The following is a 20857-nucleotide window of genomic DNA, read 5'->3' as shown; positions in this document are numbered from 1 at the left end:
AGTTTATACAGAGCATCGCCTACCAGGAAATGTGACATAAACTCATACTGCCATACTGTCTTGTATAGTTACTGATTTACTTAAAAGTTTTCAAACTATCAAATTAACCACAACCTTCAGCATTCTCCTGGCTATCTCTCGTCTATAACACTTATTTTCTATTTTCTGCATCTTACCTGCAGGCCAAACGAGAGAAATGTCGAAAGCAGAACTGGAGCGAAAGGCTTCGCTTAGTATTGAAAAATGGCTGAAAGACAAATTTAGAGAAGGTTTTAAGAACATGAAAGAAGAATTTCAAAAGCTTGATAAACATAAAGTGGGCAAGGTATGGATCCTCCCTAGTGGCTGTTTTAATAGTAAAGAAACAACAGTTCTTTCTAAAGGTCACAATGTTAATCTTGATGCTGGTTGCTTGCCTTATTTCTGTAGTAAAGTATGTGATTTTTTTAAAGAAACAGGTAGGTCATTTCGCCTGAAATCTAAATAACTTCAGTGGATTAGAGAAAGCACTAAAACCGGAGACTTTATAAAATCTTATTCATTGGGTTCAGATGCCTCTATTAATTTGTCTCTGGATGCCTTTCTTCTAAAATCACATGGCAAATGTGTACTTGAGATCTTTCCCCAGCTTAGGGGCATTTCTGGTCTTTTTCAGCATAGGCTTCTGTATCGTGGGTTAAATCCATCGTCATTTTGCTCACCATGCCACCCCACTTTGGATACACCCATATGCAAATCAGTCTTGACCCTGCTCCCTTTGGGAACAGTCTAGCCCGAACTGCCAGGCCAGGTCCGCCCTGGACTGAAAACAAGCATCATGGGACTGGTTTCTGGGTATTACCCCTCATCAGCCAGCCTAGCTTGAATTCAGTGGCACATTGAGCACGGGACCCAAGTCTGGGTATATCCTTCGTAGCTAGGGCGACTATAGCAACACAAAAACATAATTAATGGAATGCTAAACATTGTCAGGCATGCACCCCCAGTCACAGATCTGTAAATCCATAGTCCTTTTGCTCACCATACCACCCCAGTTTGGACCCAGTCGTGTGCAAATAAGTCTTGACCTTGTTCTCCATGGGAACAGTTCAGCCCGACCACCAGGTCAGGTCCTCCCTGGACCAGAAACAAGCATCCCACAGTGAGCACAGGATCTATTTCTGGGCATTCCATTTCCACTTAGGGTGGTTATAGCAATACCAAAAGATGATGGACAAAATGTGTCAAACATTCACCTATAGTCACAGATCTAGGTTAAATCCATCGTCTTTTTGCTCACCATGCCACCGCAGTTTGGATCCAGCCATATGCAAATCAGTCTTGACCCTGCTCCTCATGGGGACAGTCCAACCCAAACTGCCAGGCCAAGTCCACCCTGAAGATGCATGTTGTAAAGCCTGCCTGAACTAATGTAAGCCAAACTACCCCCAGTGGGAAACTTAAAAATGTGAAACAGCTTGGACATAATCTCCAATTGGAGCACGGGACCAGGATCTGTGTGCCTCAACAAATGGCCAGCATACACTTGTTGACGTAGAAAACATTTAAGCCTTTGAGCCTTAATCAGGTGCCAGTCCACACTGTGTCACTGTAGAAAGGAGAGAGTGAGATATAGGAGTATAGTAATAATTAGAGTGCAATGCATTACAATATACTGCCTATCTGGTACCTGCTTTACTGCTATACAGCCTCTCTTTATTCACTAATGGGTGTTTGCCGCCACCCAGTGGCAGAATTAGGAACTGCTTCTTTGGCTCTTTGTAATGGTGCATACAGATTCTTAAGGTCACATCCCTTTGCACACTAGTTGACACCAAACCGATGTAGGGCAAAGGTGAGTTAGGCAGACAACAACAGAACGTTAAGTGAATGAGCCTGTAGGCCTCACTCCAGTGACTCAGGCAAAAGGGCCATGTTCTCTCCTACTGATATCCACATGGTATGCTGACACCACTGTACTAATGCTCCTTAACTCCTGGTAAAGACAATAGCCTTTCACCACTGAGAGGGTAGAGTTTTGGGCACCCTCCCAGTCCAAAAAGACCGGAACCTGCGAGATAGGCCTATGATCTGTGTTCACCCATGACAACAAACATCAGCTTTAGGGATCCAGATATCAGTATGGTTGGGGCACCCAAGAGTGGGGTGGGTGTCTATCACTTTGTGAGGGACTTTTTCATTCCAACCAGGGTATTATCTAAAAGGGGTACCGCCAAATGTGCATAGCTAGGGATCTTCCTCAAGAGGTGTGCCCTTTACAATTAAGGGCATCGTTAAAACTCCCGCTAACCAGGTCCCCAGTACCAGTGTTCCTTCCCTAAAACAAGACAGCTGGTCACTTGATCCCCAAGTGACCAGACTCTCCAGCCCCCTATAAGTCCTTAGTAAATGGTACCCCTGGTACCTAGGACATGGGTACTAAAGATGGCCCCTCAGAGCTGCAGCACAACTTGTGCCACTATGAGGGGCCCAGCACCAACCTTATGCAGACTCTCATTCAGGCTGTGTGACAAGGTGCTTCCAAAATTGAAAACATGACATGGCACATAGCCTGTGTGTCATGTCCCTTAAACACTGCAAGCAATATATATAAGTCACCCCTATAGCAGGCCTTACAGTCCTAAGGCAGGGTGCATTATATTACATGTGAGGGCATATCTGCATGAGCAGATATGCCACTGCTATGTCTTTGTCAATTCTCAGGCATAGTAAGTGTTTAGGGAAGTCATTTTTAAATGCATGTGCTGGACACCGGTAACTATGAGTTCCCCAGCTACATGATGGCTCCTCTGAATCCTGGGATGTTTTGTATCAAACATCTCAGAATAATAAATCCTCACTGACCCCAGTGATGGATTTATTCAAAAATGCACACAGAGAGCACCTTAGAGGTGCCCCCTGAAAACCTACCAACTACTAGTGTGTTGACTGACTGGTCCTGACCAGTTCGGACACCACAGACACGTTTCTGGACCCCCAAGGAGAGAGCTGGTGCTCTTGAGGCCCAGAGACAAAAGCCTGCACTGGTCAGAGGTGTTACCTCCTCTCCCAGGCCAGATGGACATCCCAGGGCAGAGAGCTTCAAAGGCCTTCCTGCCTTTCTATTGCGAACCAGGTTTCTTACAACCCCCCTGTCCTGACCCCCCCTTTTGGTGGCAGCACAGGCAGGAAAATGAGTTAAATTAGGAGGAGTGCCCACTTCATGCCAGTCCCACCCCTATAGTGGACGAGCTGAAGTGGACACCACTTTTTAAATTCCTCCCTCTTGCTTGGAAGGCATTAGGCCACTAGGGTTAGGGTTATGCCCACTTCCCAGGAAGTGGTCATAAGAAGGATGTAGTTACCCTGAAGGTGGTCGGCCCATTGGCTACCGCCTGGCACTCCCTGTAGCACCCCATAGTTGAATTGGCACCCCTGAACCCTAGAACTCATGTTCCTGACGACCTAAGAAGAGCCGGACACCACAGAGTCACACTAGAGAAGACTGCAGACATGAACTGACTTGGCCCAAGCCCTACCAGCCTGTCTGCAGCCCTAGAAGATCCTGTGCCAAAAGATGACTTGTCCTGCAGCCCAGTGACCTCCAAAGTCTTGGGAGGACTGCCAGCCTTCGATAAAGGCCAAGATCTCACGTGGACAGCAGGCCTGTCCAAAATTAACCAACCTTAAAGAAAAAGTGCTCTGCCTGAGTTACCCAGAAACCACCTTCCTCTACACCCAACGCCCACGGCCCGAGTCCAAATGGCCCACCAGTCCTGCGAAGGTTCCCCAGCATTTCTGAGCAAGAGTCCACCATGGGGTCACCTTGAAGACTCCTCCCCGATCACGGCCTGCCCGGTAAGACTTTTCCAATGCCTAAGGACACCTCTGCAGCGGGAGCCCCTGGCCTTGGGGATCATGACCAAAAGTGCCCCTACATCCCCAAGCACCTCTACTTACCTGGGCAGCTGTGGGTTGTCTTCTCCCGGCCTCCTGGTCAGAACCTGCAGCCTGTTTCTGAAACCGATCTCCTCCATTGGATAACATTGGGCACCCAACGCTGTGATGGCACTCTGCACCCGGCCGCCGCTATGCCGCTGTATTTTAGTGTACCATATAGAGAGCCAGCTTCCTACAGTAAGAAAGTACAGATTTCCTATTCTTAACTCCACACGTATGTACCTTGAAGATATGTGTACAGATGTAGAGTTAGATATAGAAAACCTAGACTTTCTCATCTGTTAATGTTTTTTTTAATTTTTTGTCCTCAACATTTAAGCACCATCGATGTTCTGACTTTGATATTTAGTATGGACCTCCCCAACCTGACCTCATTCAGACACCTGGAGGTGATATATATATTATAGAAGAGTCATATGTTGCATGAAAAAAATCCTACAGAAACACATGTTGAAAATAACAAGTAATCTTCGGGAATGCAAGATGAAGTAAAATGTGAAATGTCAATAGGGATTGCATTGCGAGCATATCAAACAGTGTTTTTGCCAATAACGTTAAGGACTTGACTATATAGGTCGATAGGGACCCTTTTCAAAGTTGTTTATTAATAATTGGCATGTCTGAGACCCAGAAGGGCCCATCCAACACAAGACCCTGCTTCTACTTCCCCAACATAGCTCCCAGGTCCCCCAAAGATGATGTGCTGTGCTTTGTTGATTGTCGATAGGTTTGCACTTAAGAAATACCAATACATGCGTACATTCCAAACTTTCACTGCACTCCTCGACATTCCAACTGCCATGGGGTGAAAATGAATGGTTCTGCACAGGAGATGCATCCCACCACGACCATAACAACCTTACACAGCTTGATGTGGTGTAGGAGTGCACCCGCAGAAGCCCTGGCACACAGGCGGATTGCTTCTCCAGGTTCACCAAGTTACTGTCAGGAAGGTGGACCTTGTTAGTGTCCGACACACACTTTGGCTATGATGATAGTCTGGAATCAGCCCCAATGGGGACATCCTTCTCTGAAGCACCGCGCCATCATGTTCAGAGGTATATGGACTGTCAGTGAATTCCTGGAGTGACTGCAGCACATGCCTCAAACAGTTATTAATTACACAACTCTGAAGGGAAATCATCTCAATAATGTACATTTGATGAAAAATACTTGCTGTCAATAATGGACGTTTCTTTTCCTGCCCTTTTTGAGGGTCGTTATCCAGGTGTACTGAATATTTAGTCGTGAAACTTGTGTAACATGGACACCACACTCAGGCTCTGTTCTAAAGCCCGTTTTGTTAAATCTTATGTTTTAGGTGGAGAAGGAAGACTTCCTATCAGTACTGGAAAAGTTTGATTTGCATCTCAAGAACGAGCATTTTAACCTTTTTCTGGCAAGGTGTGGCTTAGAAAATAGCCTCACTGGCATCAACTACATGGACTTCCTGAAGAATTTCCAGGACCGTAGTGACCGAGGGTTCACTCACAAGATACTCTCTAACCCAAAACACAAGTGAGTACACAGTTTGTGCACTCCGTGCTCACGTAAGTTATTGAGCTAATGACGCGTCCTTTCTTTAGAACAGAGGCTGTTATCTGAGCCAATCAGAGTTTAGGATTCCCAGTAGTTTGTAAATCATGCAGGGGGCCTGCAGTCTGCAATCAGAACAGGCTGCGATGTCATTTAACACAAATGTCCTTTTTTAATCATTTACTATATGCATGATGTATTTGTATGTATACAATTTAAATAAGTACAGTGAAATGATCCAAACAGACGCTGTGGGCTCTTATATAAGTCTGTTTAATAACAAAGGATTAGATCCGGACATAACCGGGAGGAAGACACGGAGACACCGCAACCGCCGCTGCCTCCTTCGCTCTCCGCTCTCCCTTTTTCCCTGATTCTATTCCTCGCGCCGACACGCACCAATCTCCATCGCACGGCGCGAGGAACAGAATCCTTAGAATACAACACACCCCCTTTTCTTCAAAATAAAATAACATCAACATATTTTACAACATGAAAACTTTAGCCTAACATGAACAGATCTATGACAATAATTGTAACCCACTGAGACGAAATGATTAATTATGAAGAATAAACAAAATATTGGCGATTCAATAAAGTATATCGTAACAGAATCACATTGTCAAAGTTACCGTGCGACATAGTCATCTAATCTCTTAGGCCTTTTCAACATTGACCTGTCTCTCACCTTCACGCCTTCATGCCTTCTTTTACACAATGAGGTTTCACCAGTGCTGGTATTATCATCCACACTGTTACCCGATTTACTTCCCACGTCGGGCAACTTTTCCCGTTTGCCCCCTCCAGGCACTCTTATAACCTTCCCATGGTTCCACACATTACCATCACTCAGCAACATAGCATACCTATAGACTTTTCTCACCTCCAAAGGCTCTGAAAACTTAGACTCCCCTTTGGCTGTCCACGCACCCTTCACTACTCGCACCCAATCACCAACCTTGTAATCACCAGGTATATCACTCATATTAAACTTTTTATTCACCACACCCTTTGACAACAATGCCCTCGGTCTTCTACCTCTCATGACCTCGAAAGGTGACTTTCCCGTCACACTGTGGGGAGTTGTACGGTATGTCCAAACTAGGTCCTTCACAGCCTTCCGCCAATTTATACCATTGTAGATCGCTAATTGCAGCCCCTCTTTCAGCGTTCTGTTCCATCTCTCCACCAAACCATTACTCTGTGGATAATAAACAGATGCTCTGATGTGCTCTATATCAAATTTGCACAAAAACTCTTTCATAACATTTGATACAAATTGCACACCATTGTCAGAAACTATCATCTCCGGAACACCTTCTATGTCAAATAAATCCGACAAAAACTCCACAACACACACAGTATTTATGTTTTCTACAAATTTCACGACTGGCCACCTGGAAAAATAGTCCACAACCACCAAAGCATATTTTGGCACACTTCCCAAAATATTAAACGGACCCATAATATCAATAGCTAACTTTTTCCACTGCCCATCCGATTTGTCAGACACCACAGGATCCTTTTTAACAACCTTTTGTGACTTATCACTCCATGCACACAACACACACTCCCTTACATGATGTTCCACCTCCCTATCAAGCCCTGGCCACCAGTACTCCGATCTGATTCGTCTTTTAGTTGCGCTCATTCCGAGATGGCCCTCATGAGCCAATTCCAATACTCGTTTCCGCAAGCCAGTAGGAACCACCAACAGCTCGCCCCTGAACATAACTCCATCCACCATACCCAACTCCACACCAACATGTCGGAAATGCTCTGCATCGCAAGAAGCACTACCTCTACTTGGCCACCCATGACGGCAATAACCCATCACGTCTTGCAGCACGACATCTTTTTGAACCATTGACACCCATTCCTCATGTGAAATTCTACCTTCTGTCACACATCCAATATCCACACCAACATATGCAATGAGTTCATCAACTTCAGGTTCTCCCTTTCCCCCCAGTACTGAACGCACAGGAAGCCTAGACAGACAATCGGCCAACACATTTTTTTTTCCAGGAAAATACACCAAATCATAATTGTACTCCAACATTCTGGCCACCCAACGAGCAATTCTAGGAGTGGCCCTACCTGCTCCTTTAGTCGAAAATACTTCTATTAATGGACGATGATCAGTACGAATCACAAATTTTAAACCCCAGACAAACTTGCGGAAATGGTCAACACCCCACCAACATGCCAATGCCTCCTTTTCAATGGTGGAATAATTAATTTCAGACGAGCTCAACGGTCTGGAAGCATATGCAATTGTAACTTCTTCACCCCCTCTTCTTTGTATTAACACAGCACCCAGCCCAACGGAACTGGCGTCCGTATTAATAATGATCTCATCCCTGGTGTCAAACGGCTTAAGAGCTGGAGCTGAGGCAATTTGTTTTTTCAACAAACAAAACTCCCTCTCACAATCCTCACTCCATACAAATTTCTCCCTCACGCATAATAACTTCCTCATGTGCACAGTTTTGTCAGCAAACCTGGAAATAAACTTTGAGTAATATTCCGCTAGTCCTAAAAATGACCTTAATTGATCTTTGCCAGCTGGAGAAGGCGCGCTTTCTATCGCCTCTACTAAATTCAGTTTAGGCGAAATTCCATCCCTATTAATGCAATGACCCAAATACTCCACTTCTGGCACACTCAATCTGCATTTCTCCAACTTGATCGTCAATCCACTCAACTTTAAAACACTCCACACCTTTCTCATAACTTCATCATGCTCTTTCTGGTTACTCCCAAACACCAAGATATCATCTTGAAAGTAAGTTACTCCTGAGATATCCTTCAGTAAATGGTGCATTGCCCGTTGAAATACAGACGACGCTGATGCCAAGCCGAAAGGCATGCACCTAAATCTGTATGCCCCCTCTGGAGTAATGAAAGAGGTTAATGCTCGTGACTCAGGGTGTAACTCAATCTGATGATACGCAGATGATAAATCCAAAGTAGAAAATACACTTGCCCCCTTCACTGTAGATAACATCTCACTAATGTTGGGCAAAGGATGCCTATCCACCCAAATAGCAGCATTAAGATCGCGCAAATCCACACACAAACGCATGTCACCATTGGCCTTCTTAGCGATCACCACTGGGGCCAACCACTCAGACGCTTCAATTTCTTCAATCACACCTTGCTCGGATAACTTGGATAATTCACATCGTAATTGTTCCCTCATCACAATGGGAACTGGAAGCGGTTTATGCGCCTTAGGTACAGCATCCCGCTTTAAAACAATTCTATGCATAAAACCCTTCAACTTTCCTAGCTTGTTACTAAATACTTGAGGAAATTCCCCTACAAAGTTAGACACATGCACCATGTGTACATTAGACTTCGAACCCAAAACTTGATCAGGGTGATTTGGATCAAGAATTATGCCGAGATCTTTTTGTTGCGGCCAACCCAATAAATTTGTACCCTCCTCCACAAAATATACTTTAGAGTTGACAACTGTCCCTTGGAACTCCAACGTAGCATCCATATACCCCACAAGCTCAATGGGCTTGTTACCATAAGCTAGTAATCGTACATCCGGTGGTTTGATCTCATGAGATGGAAAACTAGATAAGTTTTCTTTTCCAATCAAAGTATATCTTGCCCCTGAGTCAGCCATCACGAGTACATCTACCCCATCAATTCTAACTACGCAATGTGGACCACAAGAACTCACACTCCCAACATCCACCACTTGCAAAATAAATTGCTGGCTGTCAACGTCCTCACTATCACTCCCCACTGAATTGATTGCACCTCTACCCCTTCTTGCACTCATCTGCCTCCCTTTGCACACCCTTGCAAAATGACCCTTGGACTTGCACTTCCTGCACACTTGTCCAGCCGCAGGACAACAAACATCAGTCGCAATGTGCCCTTTAAGGCCACATTTGTAACAAATAACGTCCTTCCTTCCATCCATCTTCCCAGAAGTTCCAAATGTATCCTTTTTCTTGAACTTAGAATCCTCCGCATTGACCACGTTCACCACTCCAGACGTGGTAGATAGTTCCTTTAAGCCATCATTCGTTATTTCAACCCTTTTGATAAAGTCTATGGCTTTTTGCAATGTCAAATCTTCTGTATTCAATAGTTTCTCCTGAATTTTCCTATCATTAACTTTCAAAACCAGCTGGTCTCTCAGCATTTCATCCTGAAAATGCCCATAATTACAGGTGGCTGCCAAAATCCTCAAACTTGCCACATAGCTTTCCACAGACTCTCCTGGCAATTGGCTCCTTTTTAAAAATGTAAAACACTCCACAACGACATTTTTCTTCTTTCCAAAATTGGAGTTTAACTGTTCCATGGCAACCTCATATTCATCCTCATCCTGGTCTCCATCCTCATAAGGGTATGGTAAATGTTTCAAAATGCGTCTTCCTTCCGCACCCAAACAATGCTTCAACATGGCCAATTTTCTGGATGCAGTAAATATATCTCCACCCAGGGCCAGGACATACGCTTCAAAACCTTCTTTCCAGTCCTCCCAGGCTACAATAGGTTCTCCAGGAGTGTTAAAAAAAAAACTTGATGTCCGGATCCCATCCTCGTCGCCAGTGAAATGATCCAAACAGACGCTGTGGGCTCTTATATAAGTCTGTTTAATAACAGAGGATTAGATCCGGACATAACCGGGAGGAAGACACGGAGACACCGCAACCGCCGCTGCCTCCTTCGCTCTCCGCTCTCCCTTTTTCCCTGATTCTATTCCTCGCGCCGACACGCACCAATCTACATCGCACGGCGCGAGGAACAGAATCCTTAGAATACAACACACAGTTCACAAAAAAATTATTTGGGTATTCTATTTATCATAAGAATGTACTACACTAGACACTAAATGTACTTATTTCATCTTTTCAATAAACATTTAAAGTAAGGAATACAAAAGTAAAAATATTTACCAACTCATTGGGGTGCCAAGCAGTGTGATGGGTAAATGTCTAAAAAATGCAGTGCGGCTTGTTAGCACCCCTAGAGTGTGGTGCATTGTGGTGAACTACTATCTCGTGCACGCCGGCTGTGTCTTGGGGTAGAGTGCCAAGAAGGCCGTGAGGACGGTTAATACTTGCTGGATGCAACCCAGAGGGAAGGGTTGCTGCTTGTAGGGAACTGTGCACTGGATTGGGATGGTGCCGCTAGAGTGCAGTGGAGTAGAGTGGCTGCTGTCACTCACTGGAGCGGGTACCTGTCACTTGGATGGAGAGCAGGCAGCCTGGTGGATTAATGAATCCTGAACATAGTGCAGTATCACCAGTTAGTGCCCAGGAGATACAGTGAAGTACTCTGGTTTAGTTCCCCAAGGCAGGATGATGTGTTATTTTCCCGCGGTTGCAGTACAGTGTCATGGGTTAGTGCCACTTCGATGTAGTCCAGTGTGTCGGATGGCTGTCCAAATGATTTAGCTCTATGTGTTGGGTCAGTGCGCCTATGGTACAGTGCACTGTGATTGGTTAGTGCCCCTGGTTTGCTGTTAAGTGAGGTGGGGTAGTATGCCTTGAAAGCAGTGCAATGGGTGTTTGTCTTCATGATGGAGAGTATTGTGGTGAGTTAGTGCCCCTGTGATGTAGTCCTATTTGGGAAATTAGGGCCAGATGTATCATGAAGGCCTTTTGCGATTCGGAAATAGCGATTTTTAAGAAATCGCTATTTCCGACTCGCAAAATGCCATGTATCACATTTGTGAATCGGTAATAGCGATTTCTTAAAAATCTCAAATGCTATTACCAAATCGCAAATTCCGATACTGGCCCCATTCGCACCTATGGGCCTGTTGGCCCATATCTGCAAATTTTTTGCATTTCCAAAATTGCGATTTCTTAACTAGAAATCGCAATTTTGGAAATGCAAAACCCCAGGGTGCTGGGGGCCTAAGGCCCCCTCTGCTGCACCCCAAAAGAGCATGTGTGCTTTACACGTACATTTTAAAAATGCATTTTAAATGCATTTTTTAAATTTTCACATTTATTATTTATTTATTATTTATTTATTATTAATTAGCGGTTCCTAAATGCCCAAATCGCATTTAGGAATTGCTTCATACATGTGCTAAAGAATCGCAAATAAGGAATCCTTATTTGCGATTTCTAATTTAGAGAGTCGCAATTTGCGACTCTCTAAACAGGGTCGCAATTTTAAGGAATCGCTATTTTAGCGATCCCTTAAAATTGCGTTCAGAATGTCTTTCATACATTCTGAAAGTGCTTTTTGCATTCGCAAACGGGCATTCGCACTGTTTGCGAATGCAAAAAACCTTGATACATCTGGCCCTTAGTCTTCATGGGAAGGGGTGCGGTGTGTCCCACTAGGATGAAATGTCATGTGGTGGAATAATTACTCTGGAATGCAGTGCATTGTATCAACTTAATGGCTTTTGGCTTCTCTATTGTGAGGTAGTGTCCCTAGGGTGCACTGCAGTGTAATGCAATCACGTCCCTATGGAGCAGTGCTCTGTAGGGGTGTCCCTAAGAAGAATTACAGTGTGTTGAGTGAGTGCCTCTCACACAGCCCAGTCACAAATCACACCTAAACTGAACTCTGCAGCACCAATGCGAAGACTTTTTGATGTGCAGGACACCGTGTAGATTATTGCCTTTTTCTCTACACTGGATGGCCCCTTTAACTATTATCAAGTTACCAGGATGCTTCCTACCTAGTGTGAGACAATTACAGGATGCAGTCTGACCAGGTTATAGGAGAGATCTGCGTAATGTCAACCAGACCTAGACCTCTGTGTTGTGAACTTGTGGCTTAGTCAGCCTCTTAGTGAGAGAACTTTACTGCTGCCCAGTTACTGGAAAAGGTTCACTGTTCATCAGTTTAGAGTGGTGCAGATGTTTTTTGCCCAATACTTACTTGTAGAAAGCGAAAAACTGATGAGTAATTTTATAGGTTGTCAACTGTGGTGGCAAATCAATTTGCTGCTTTTTGCAAGAAATGTGCCATCATTGAGACTACATTAAATTATTGAAGTGCATTGAAATGTGGCTTTCTTTCTGCTCTCCTCTGCTCCAGAAACAGAGGGCCAAATTTACTCAGAATTGGTGCAGGGCAGTACTGCGCCAAAATTGGCAGCACTGCACTGCATCACTTTAAAAACTCAGGGATGCGCCGTATTTACTAAAATACGGTGCATCCCTGCATTTCCCCCTGCCCTGGCACTAAATTGTGCTGCCTAGCGCCAGCGCAGGCATCCTTGCGCCATCGTGCAAAGATGTCTGCATTGAGGGGTTTGATTGTTTATGTTCGGGAAGGTGTCCCTTCCTGCACATAAACAATCACTAATGGCGATTTGCCACTTTTGTATGTGCTGCAGAATGCAGCACTCACAGAAGTGCCAAATCATCATTTTGAAAGATTGTTTATGTGCAGGAAGGGTCACCTTCCTGCACATAGACAATACTTTCTGGCATTTTGCTCTTTCTATGCGTGCTGCAGAATGCAGCACACATAGAAAAAGCAGAAAACGAGGAGGAATAAAAGTACTCCTCCTCTTTGCTAACACCACTCCTGGGTGGCGTTAGATTTTGGCGCTGCCTCAGGTTTATGAAAACACGTAAATCTGGAGCAGTGTCAAAATGCAATGGGTGTTGCTGTGGCACGCGCACAGAAACACTCATTGCACGCCCCTTCCACGCAAAGTGTTGCTTGTGAAGGGGCCGTATTTTCAAGGTGGCTTAATGCCAGCTTATAAATATGGCACAGGGCAGAGCACCACCGGAGCGTCACATAAAGTGACACTCTGGTTGCGCTAGGGGCTCATAAATATGTCTCAAAATGTGTTAGTGTAGTCACACACCTAAGGTCGCATGGAAAACTCTGTACCACTAGTATTGTGTTTGTTTCACTTCCACATGCATGTGTTTCTGAACTTTCTTGGGTGAATATTCTACAAATGGTATGGAATGTTAATTTAATGAAGTTGCAGAAATCAGAGAGAATTTACTTCCCAACTAGGAGTATTATTCACATGAGTATAGAGGACCTATCATTACCCCTGCAGCACATCTTTGTGTTTTTTGCAGATTCCATAGGGAAGGAGGTACCAGCCCGGCTTCTACCTTAACTGCAGTGGAGGCCAAACTGACAACGCTCTTCCAGTCAGACTTTTTGTCACTCTTGGCCACTTTCCAGTAAGTACTCAATTTATTGTATGTATTAATATTTCTCTTCGGAACAAGTCTTTACTCGGTTAAAAAGTTCACAATGTGCTCCTTTCCTAAACAGAGGATGGTTAGAGGCGTATTAGACAGGACTTTGAATACAATGAGTCACACTCAGAAGTATCAAAAAACAAGATGGCGGCAGTCTGCAGAATATTCAGGCAAGCTTGAGCAGACAAAAGACCTGATATCTGACTGACACTGTGCTCTGGGTAGATTCATCAAAGCCCAACATTTTAAACTGGTTTGCTCATGCAATAGGATGTCCAAAATATCCTCACCTCAGCTTACAGCTTTTACAATGGAGCTACCTTGAAGAATCCAACCATATACATAATGTCTCTAGGCTCAGTTCTCAAAACATCTTACTTGTATAGGTTAAACTTACGCACAGGGGTTGGCAGGCCTTGAGGAATCCAACCTTATACATATGACTCGACGCTCAGTTCCCAAAACATTTTACTTGTATATGTTAAACATACGTTCAGGGGTAGACAGGAGTAGAAGGGACTTCCCCTGGCTTGTCCATTGGTATCCCTGGCATTGCCCTTGTTATCCCTGTTATTAAGGGTAGTCAAGAAACAACAGAAAGTAGGCAAAGCTGTAAGAGATATGTTTATTTTCTGTAGTTCCTAATCTTTTCTTTTACCTTAGGCCTTCAGCAGCAAATAGGATGCTATTGAAAGGCGAAGGACAGGACAAGGTTGTTCGCTCTGTGATGCCAAAAGGAGCTGAGTCTAGAATTATGCTACATCCTCCACCCCTGGCACCATGGTCAATCGTCATCCCTGCTCAGGCATATAAAAAGTGGAAAACCTGTTCAGGACTTCTGATGCTCAAATCAGAACATGTATTTTTGGTTAGGCAGAGAAGTTGTTTAACTGCATAAGAGCAGCAAAGTCTTGGCCTGGGTTAGTATTCATTCATTAATGCAATTGAGGGAATGGTGAGTCGATGTTCCCAGGGGCATGGCCCATGTGTGCGTCCTGCCTGTATTCACCTATATTTGCATTGCATTGCCCGACCTCCACTCACTTCTGAACTTACACTTAGATGCGCAATGTGTAGGTCGTGCTGAATGAATAGGAAGTGCCTTTGAGCACTCTCATGTTTTGTGGGGTGTTAGCAAATGTTTTATATAAAAAGAAAAATCAAAAATGTATAGTCACACTAAGGGCCTCATTATGAGTCTGGTGGTCCATGGACCGCCAGACTCGCGGTGGCATTCAAACCGCTGCTGAAAGGAGTGGTCAGACCGCCCGATTATGACCTTGGAGGAGCCGCAACAGTCTGACCGCCGGCACCAGCAGGTTGCAAGCAGTGTTGCCCTGGGGATTACATGTCCCCTTTCCGCCAGCCTTTGCATGGCAGTAGCCTCGCAAGGAGATGCCGGGGCCCCATGGGGGCCCCTGCACTGCCCATGCACCTGGCATGGGCAGTACAGGGGCCCCCAAGGACAGGTCTGTTGTGCTTTTCACTGCCCGCGCGAATGAGTTTGGCATGCAGCCTCTGCCGTCTGCCAAACTCATAATGAGGGCCTAAGTCTTTGCCTCCATATTTTATCGACCTTAAAGTTAGATTACAAAGGCAGTAACCCTAAATGTGCAAAACCTGTAAAATTACCATTATGCATGTCTCATTCTTTTTGTGAATCAGGAAAAATTGTACATTTCAGCTACGTATGTCGTATGTCAACACCGCATATTCATTGCTTTCCTGTGAAATGAGTAATCAGTCTCCCGATTCAAATTATTCACTACTGTGCGTCTTGTGTATTATATCTTGAACACGTTCTCATTCCTCTGTTGTCAGAATGATTGCCGTCTTTGGTTTTTAAGAGTTTTTATGACCGTTCCAGAATGAGCATTCGATACACCCAGTGCTTAATTTGTAAATAAAAACGTGCCTGTGCCCAAAGCCCTTCTCTTAAACACGCGGCTGCGGCATTTAAATGTGCGAGCATGGAATACTGAAGCAGCTTAATCCTAAAGCCATCTTGGGCCTCTTCAACCTATTTACAGCCACTCCCTGCCCCTTCTGCTCATTCTAGCAGCTTTCTGCTTTCTACCTTTGTGACGCTTCTTTGTTTTTCTCTTCCTTCGTCTGTCCCAAATGTGTCTTTTGCTCGCAACAAATGCTTGAGGCAGAAGACTAAGCACCGGCCCTCAAAAATAAGTGCCGGTGCTCAGCACCGGAAACAAAAAGCACAAATTAAGCACTGGGTACACCTGTCGAAAAGTATTGTTCTGCTACACTCTAGGGTGAGTGGCAGGGCAATAATCCAGCCAGAAACAGGCTGCGTATCTGCCCGTGTTGTATGCTGCTTAGGGGTCCCTAATGTCCACATGTTGCTAAGTGTTAACAGCTGTTAATTCCTTGTTAGTTCAGCTGTTAATTGCCTTTGGGTTGTTTAACTGGTTGGGCCTGCAATTGTTGGGCAGGCAAAAAAAGCCGTTAACGCCTTTTTTAGAAGGCGCTTATTACTGTGAACATCATGAATACAGGAGAGTAGTGTTGCCTCTTAGTAGGTATGCTTGAGCACCAGTCAACAACTCAGTATGTCAAATGCGTCATTCCCTTTCAAAATAATGAGGCTCCTTCTGTAGAGTGTCAGTTATTTTACCTGATATAGTATTTTTGTTTCTTGTAGCAAAATTGACAAATTGGAGAGAAATATTATCAGCCAACAAGAATTTCGAGCAGCAATTGAAAGTCGGTAAGATGCTTTTTAAGTTCTGTCTGTATGATCAGGAAACTGCTGTCTCGTGCTGTCTACTGTCTGGTGGCAGCAGGCGTTGTTAGCAGGCTGGACCCTCAGGTGGTTAGAGGGTATGACATCACAAAGGTCTTGTTTCCATGAAAAGGCCTGGGTTTATTGTAAAAATCACTGTTAATACAAAACTGACAGCCAAGATCTTCTTACTGAATCGTAATTCATAACACCGAATCTGTCAGTGGTGTCCATAAATTTCCAAACTCTGTACATGCACATGTATTTTTTATGTGTGTTTGTTCTTGATGTACAGCTAAAACAAAAGAGGTGCAGGGAGGTATTTATTTACCTGATGTGTACATTTTCTTGTATCCATGCTGTGGAACAGATAGCAAATAAGCCTATTCATATGTGCTTCTAAGTGTCTATGTAGCTGAACTCCAAATTAGAACAGAAGCCATTTTACATATGCAGCCTGTGATTCTAACTGGCATTTGCACCATGTTTTGTGCACCTGCTGCCCTTTGGGATCACAAAAAGGGCTGCAGATGCTTCTTACACTCCTCCTGTAATGTGGATCTCATGGGGCCAGATGTAGCAAACATTTTGCATGGTGCAAACTGCGAAAATCGCAGTTTGCGCCATGCAAAATGCTGTTTGCGATGCTCATTCACAATTTGGGAGTCGCTACCGACTCGCAAATTGTCAATGCGACACGCAAATAGGAAGGGGTGTTCCCTTCCTATTTGCGACTCGCATCGCTATGCTAAATTGCTTTGTGACCGCGAATGCGTTTGCAAAGCAATTCGCAGTTACCACCAGTGTCACACTGTTGGTAACCCATTTGCAAAAGGGAAGGGGTCCATCATCTGCTAGTGGTTTCATCATCTGCTAGTGCTGGTCTAACGCTCACATGGTGGGGGGTCACGTTAGTTACAACACAGCCAGTGCACAGTTGGCTCGGCATCCCCCTAGTGATCACACGTGGTATCTGCTGATACTCGTTGGTGAGTAGGTGAAGGGCCTGTTTGATGTTTAGCTGCTCCTCCACAGCAAACCAAACTACTTTTGTGAGAGTCTGCCAGTAAATGTACACTTCCTAACCGGATGGTGGCCATTGTAGGATCAACTTTGAAGCTTTATCTCTAATGACTGCAGGTAGTCGGCAACTTCCTGGTCTTTAAATAACAATATGGAACTTCTGAAGAATGCCATGGTGGCCATCAGGAGGGGCTTGCGGGACGCGGAAGTGGCCGGGTGGTGCGTGGTGGTGAACGGGGGAAGGAATAAACATTAAATTTAATAAATAAATAAAAACACTTCCCTTCTCTGCCTCCGTGACACGCGCCTCTGCTACAGGCTGGCACAGGCTCCCAGCCTGCCTTGCAACCAATCCTGACACTGCTCAGAGCAGTGTCAGTATTGGCTGGGAGCACCCAATCAGGAGCCTATGCAGGCTCTTTCCAGCCCGGCAACTATGTTTATTATCATTTTCTTTTAAAGGTTTTGCAGCTGCCACTGCTGGCAGGTGGGAGGGGCGGGGTGAGGCTCCTCCACCCTAACGAGGAGCCATCCCTGGTGGCCATTACTATTTCCAATTTCAGAATCAAATCGTTGGCAGCAGCGGTCAAAGTGCATTAAAAAAAGTAAAAACTGTGATGCCACATGCAATGGGGGTGGGGTCAATGAGTGTGGGGCAGAGTCAAAGATGTGGCTAAAAAAACAATACATTCACCTTTAGGTAGCTACAGATTTAATAACTCACAGATTAAATGGAAAAAGAAAAGTTAAGATAATCAGTGGTCAGCTCAATATTGTATATTAAGAAACCTCTATAAGTTAATGCGCTGGAAGTTTGCGTGTAACCAGAAAGCCACATAATTAAATCTAGGTTGGTGCAATGGAGAATTGTGGCTTCTGTATTGTTCGTGCTAGGAGGGCCCAGCCTGTGACAGAACGCACTGAAAACATGCAAGTCATTTTGTTAACCTTGCATTACACACAGTATAAGACATACTGCTACCAAACGTGCAAAAAGGTTTCAGATAAAATGGTGCTTCCAAAATATAGATTTTAGTAATACACAGACTGTATGTAGTGATTTATTTTAATGTAACTGCCCTGAAAAGCATGCACTGCACAGCTCAGCTGGTAATTCCTTTTCAAGACCAGTCAAAAATAGTAAATCTTTGTTATCACAAAGCTTCATGTGATTCGATCAATTAAACCAGTACCTGCTCCCAAACCCCCTTTACATTTGCAGATTAACCAGTTGTGTGCATTTGCATTTCTTTCGAGGAGGCACCCTGACAAGAAGGCCTGTTTATTGTTAATATGCCTGCCCCTCCCTCGCTCTCACAGCACAGGAGTCTCCCCCAATGAAACTTAAGCTGAAGCATTTGCAGGATCGGAATTTACCATCCCGGGACGGTTGTCTTTTCATAAAAACGTGGGGAATGATATTTCATAAATTAAAAAATTAGGGGCGCTTCATGCCCCTCTGATCCCGCCCACTTCGACCACTGGTTGGCAGACATGGAGCTGACTATCTCAATTTCAAGATACATTGTGTAGTCATCAATGACCACAAGAACGCGATTACCACCTGGCAGACTTTCAAAGCAACAGTGTCGGTGCCAGAGGTTAAGGCCGTCCAAAGGCATGACTCAGTAAGCATCCCTGCTTACCTCATACATGGCAACATTTTAAAGCAGGCAAGTAGGAAATAAAAATAAAAATAGTTGGGAGAATGTATTTTCTCCACTGACATATTGAAGCAGACGAACCAGGTTTATTGATATGTATTATGACAATCATTATTTGATTTTTAGCAGATTAATAACAGTGCAAACAAAAACTGCCAAAATAAAATATCGAGGCCTGTCATATGACCTAATTTTCACTCCAAGAATTAAGGCAAAGTATTAAACTTTGATGTCAGAGGTAATTCTTGGAGGGGGAGATAGGAGTGTGCGTGACAGGCATCAACATATATTGTGCCAGTTTTACAAAACTCCAAATCGGGTTTCTGCATGCAGGAATAGGGAGGTGGGAAACTAGCCTTGAAATCGGTAGTCTCCCACCTCAATCCGGAGGGTTTGCATTTATGACACTTGTTTCCACCATGTCATCTGATTGAGAGAATGAGACTTTGTTCCAGAGTCTGTTTTCTTTTTTACCCTCCCCGGTGCCTCATGTGGGTAAGTTACTCTGCCCACAGGGCCAGGCACCAGGGAATCACCTGCATATGACCCTTGAGAAGACATCTCTCCTGGAATAACGCTAGTTAGCTTTGCATGTTATAGAGAGATATTAAGATCTGTCACACCTCAGACATTCATCTTTAGGCTTTTTCCCTTAGGAGCTTCAAGTCTCCTAGATAAACTGTGTGCAAGGGTAGCAGCTAGCAGCAGTCAGTGTCTGTGCCTCATGTGATTTCTTCCAGTGACTTTGGTAATGTGCACGATCTTTTGATTGCCAGCCTTATAAACTCTTCTGTGTCTTGGGTCATATCTTCTTTTTCTGGAGTGGCTGTTTAAGTGTGTCTCAACAAGTAATCAAGCCGGGTGTGAGGCAAATGCATACACAGAACACAAATTTCCTGTAACTGCAAAATCTATTTCTCTATCATTGGCGGGGGCTTCGATACTGACACCTGGAACAGAGAAAGTTGGGGCTTATAGTTGGTGCAGGACAGGTGACCATATTGGCCTAGGTGAAAGTGTCAGCATCTCCAGTGGGTTGCAATTGCTTCAATTTCTCTCTCTGAATGCCACTACTAAGGCCCAGTTGGTATATTTGACTGGCACCTACTCTGTGCAGGGTTGTTTTAGGGATAACACTGCCTCTAGCCCAGTGAGACGATCACTGACTGCCAGATTTGCCGGGTCAGTGTATGATTGAGTCCTCTCTGCCGATAACGCGTCCCAGGCCCAAGTAAGAGCTGTCTTTGTGAGCTCTCTCAATGGTCTCTTTAGGGAGGGAGGGTTTGTGAGAATTTATGCCCAAAGAAGCTGATGTCTTGCTTCAGGAATTCACATTTTTTTCACCACAGTCTGAGTCACTGCAGAGCCATTTTGGTGGTCTTTCATGTTGTGAGCAATGACAACGATAACTTAACTCACATTGATGACACCTGTTATGCTAGAGAGAGCTTGCTAGATGGTATTCTATAAGATGTCAGCCATGCTGGACATCCTGAGATTGAGCATTTTTTTTACATGCAGAGACCCTGATGAGCGGAAAAAGTTGTGATGTACCAAGACTGATATTTGAGAAGCAGATAGTGATGCCCTGATTTGAGATCCATCTTTGAGAACTAGCACTTCATATTGCGTTCACTCACTGAGTCATATGCTGTGAGGTGCTGTCCCCTCTCAATCACCAGGTTTGGGATGCGCATGTCTATGTTTAGGCATAAGTCCCCTAGTTGCTTGGGCTTGTGTGTGATTGCAGTGGGGGACACCCAGTTGTGGGCCCA

The 20857-nt window shown here is 44.5% G+C and overlaps 1 protein-coding gene across 1 annotated transcript in view; it reads left to right on the top strand.

Moving 5' to 3' along the window:
* Positions 1 to 20857, top strand: part of LOC138245733 (EF-hand calcium-binding domain-containing protein 6-like) — a 348792-nt gene that overhangs the window by 139790 nt on the left and 188145 nt on the right. Inside the window, exons 9-12 of the mRNA XM_069199599.1 lie at positions 183 to 325; positions 5261 to 5457; positions 13527 to 13634; positions 16315 to 16380. Coding sequence (XP_069055700.1) covers positions 183 to 325; positions 5261 to 5457; positions 13527 to 13634; positions 16315 to 16380 — 514 coding nt within the window. The remainder of the gene's footprint in view (positions 1 to 182; positions 326 to 5260; positions 5458 to 13526; positions 13635 to 16314; positions 16381 to 20857) is intronic.

Source organism: Pleurodeles waltl, chromosome 1_2, assembly GCF_031143425.1.
Source record: "Pleurodeles waltl isolate 20211129_DDA chromosome 1_2, aPleWal1.hap1.20221129, whole genome shotgun sequence".
In the NCBI taxonomy this organism is placed as follows: Eukaryota; Metazoa; Chordata; class Amphibia; order Caudata; family Salamandridae; genus Pleurodeles; species Pleurodeles waltl.
Note: the sequence above shows the minus strand (reverse complement) of the source record. Positions and strands in the feature narration are given on the sequence as shown.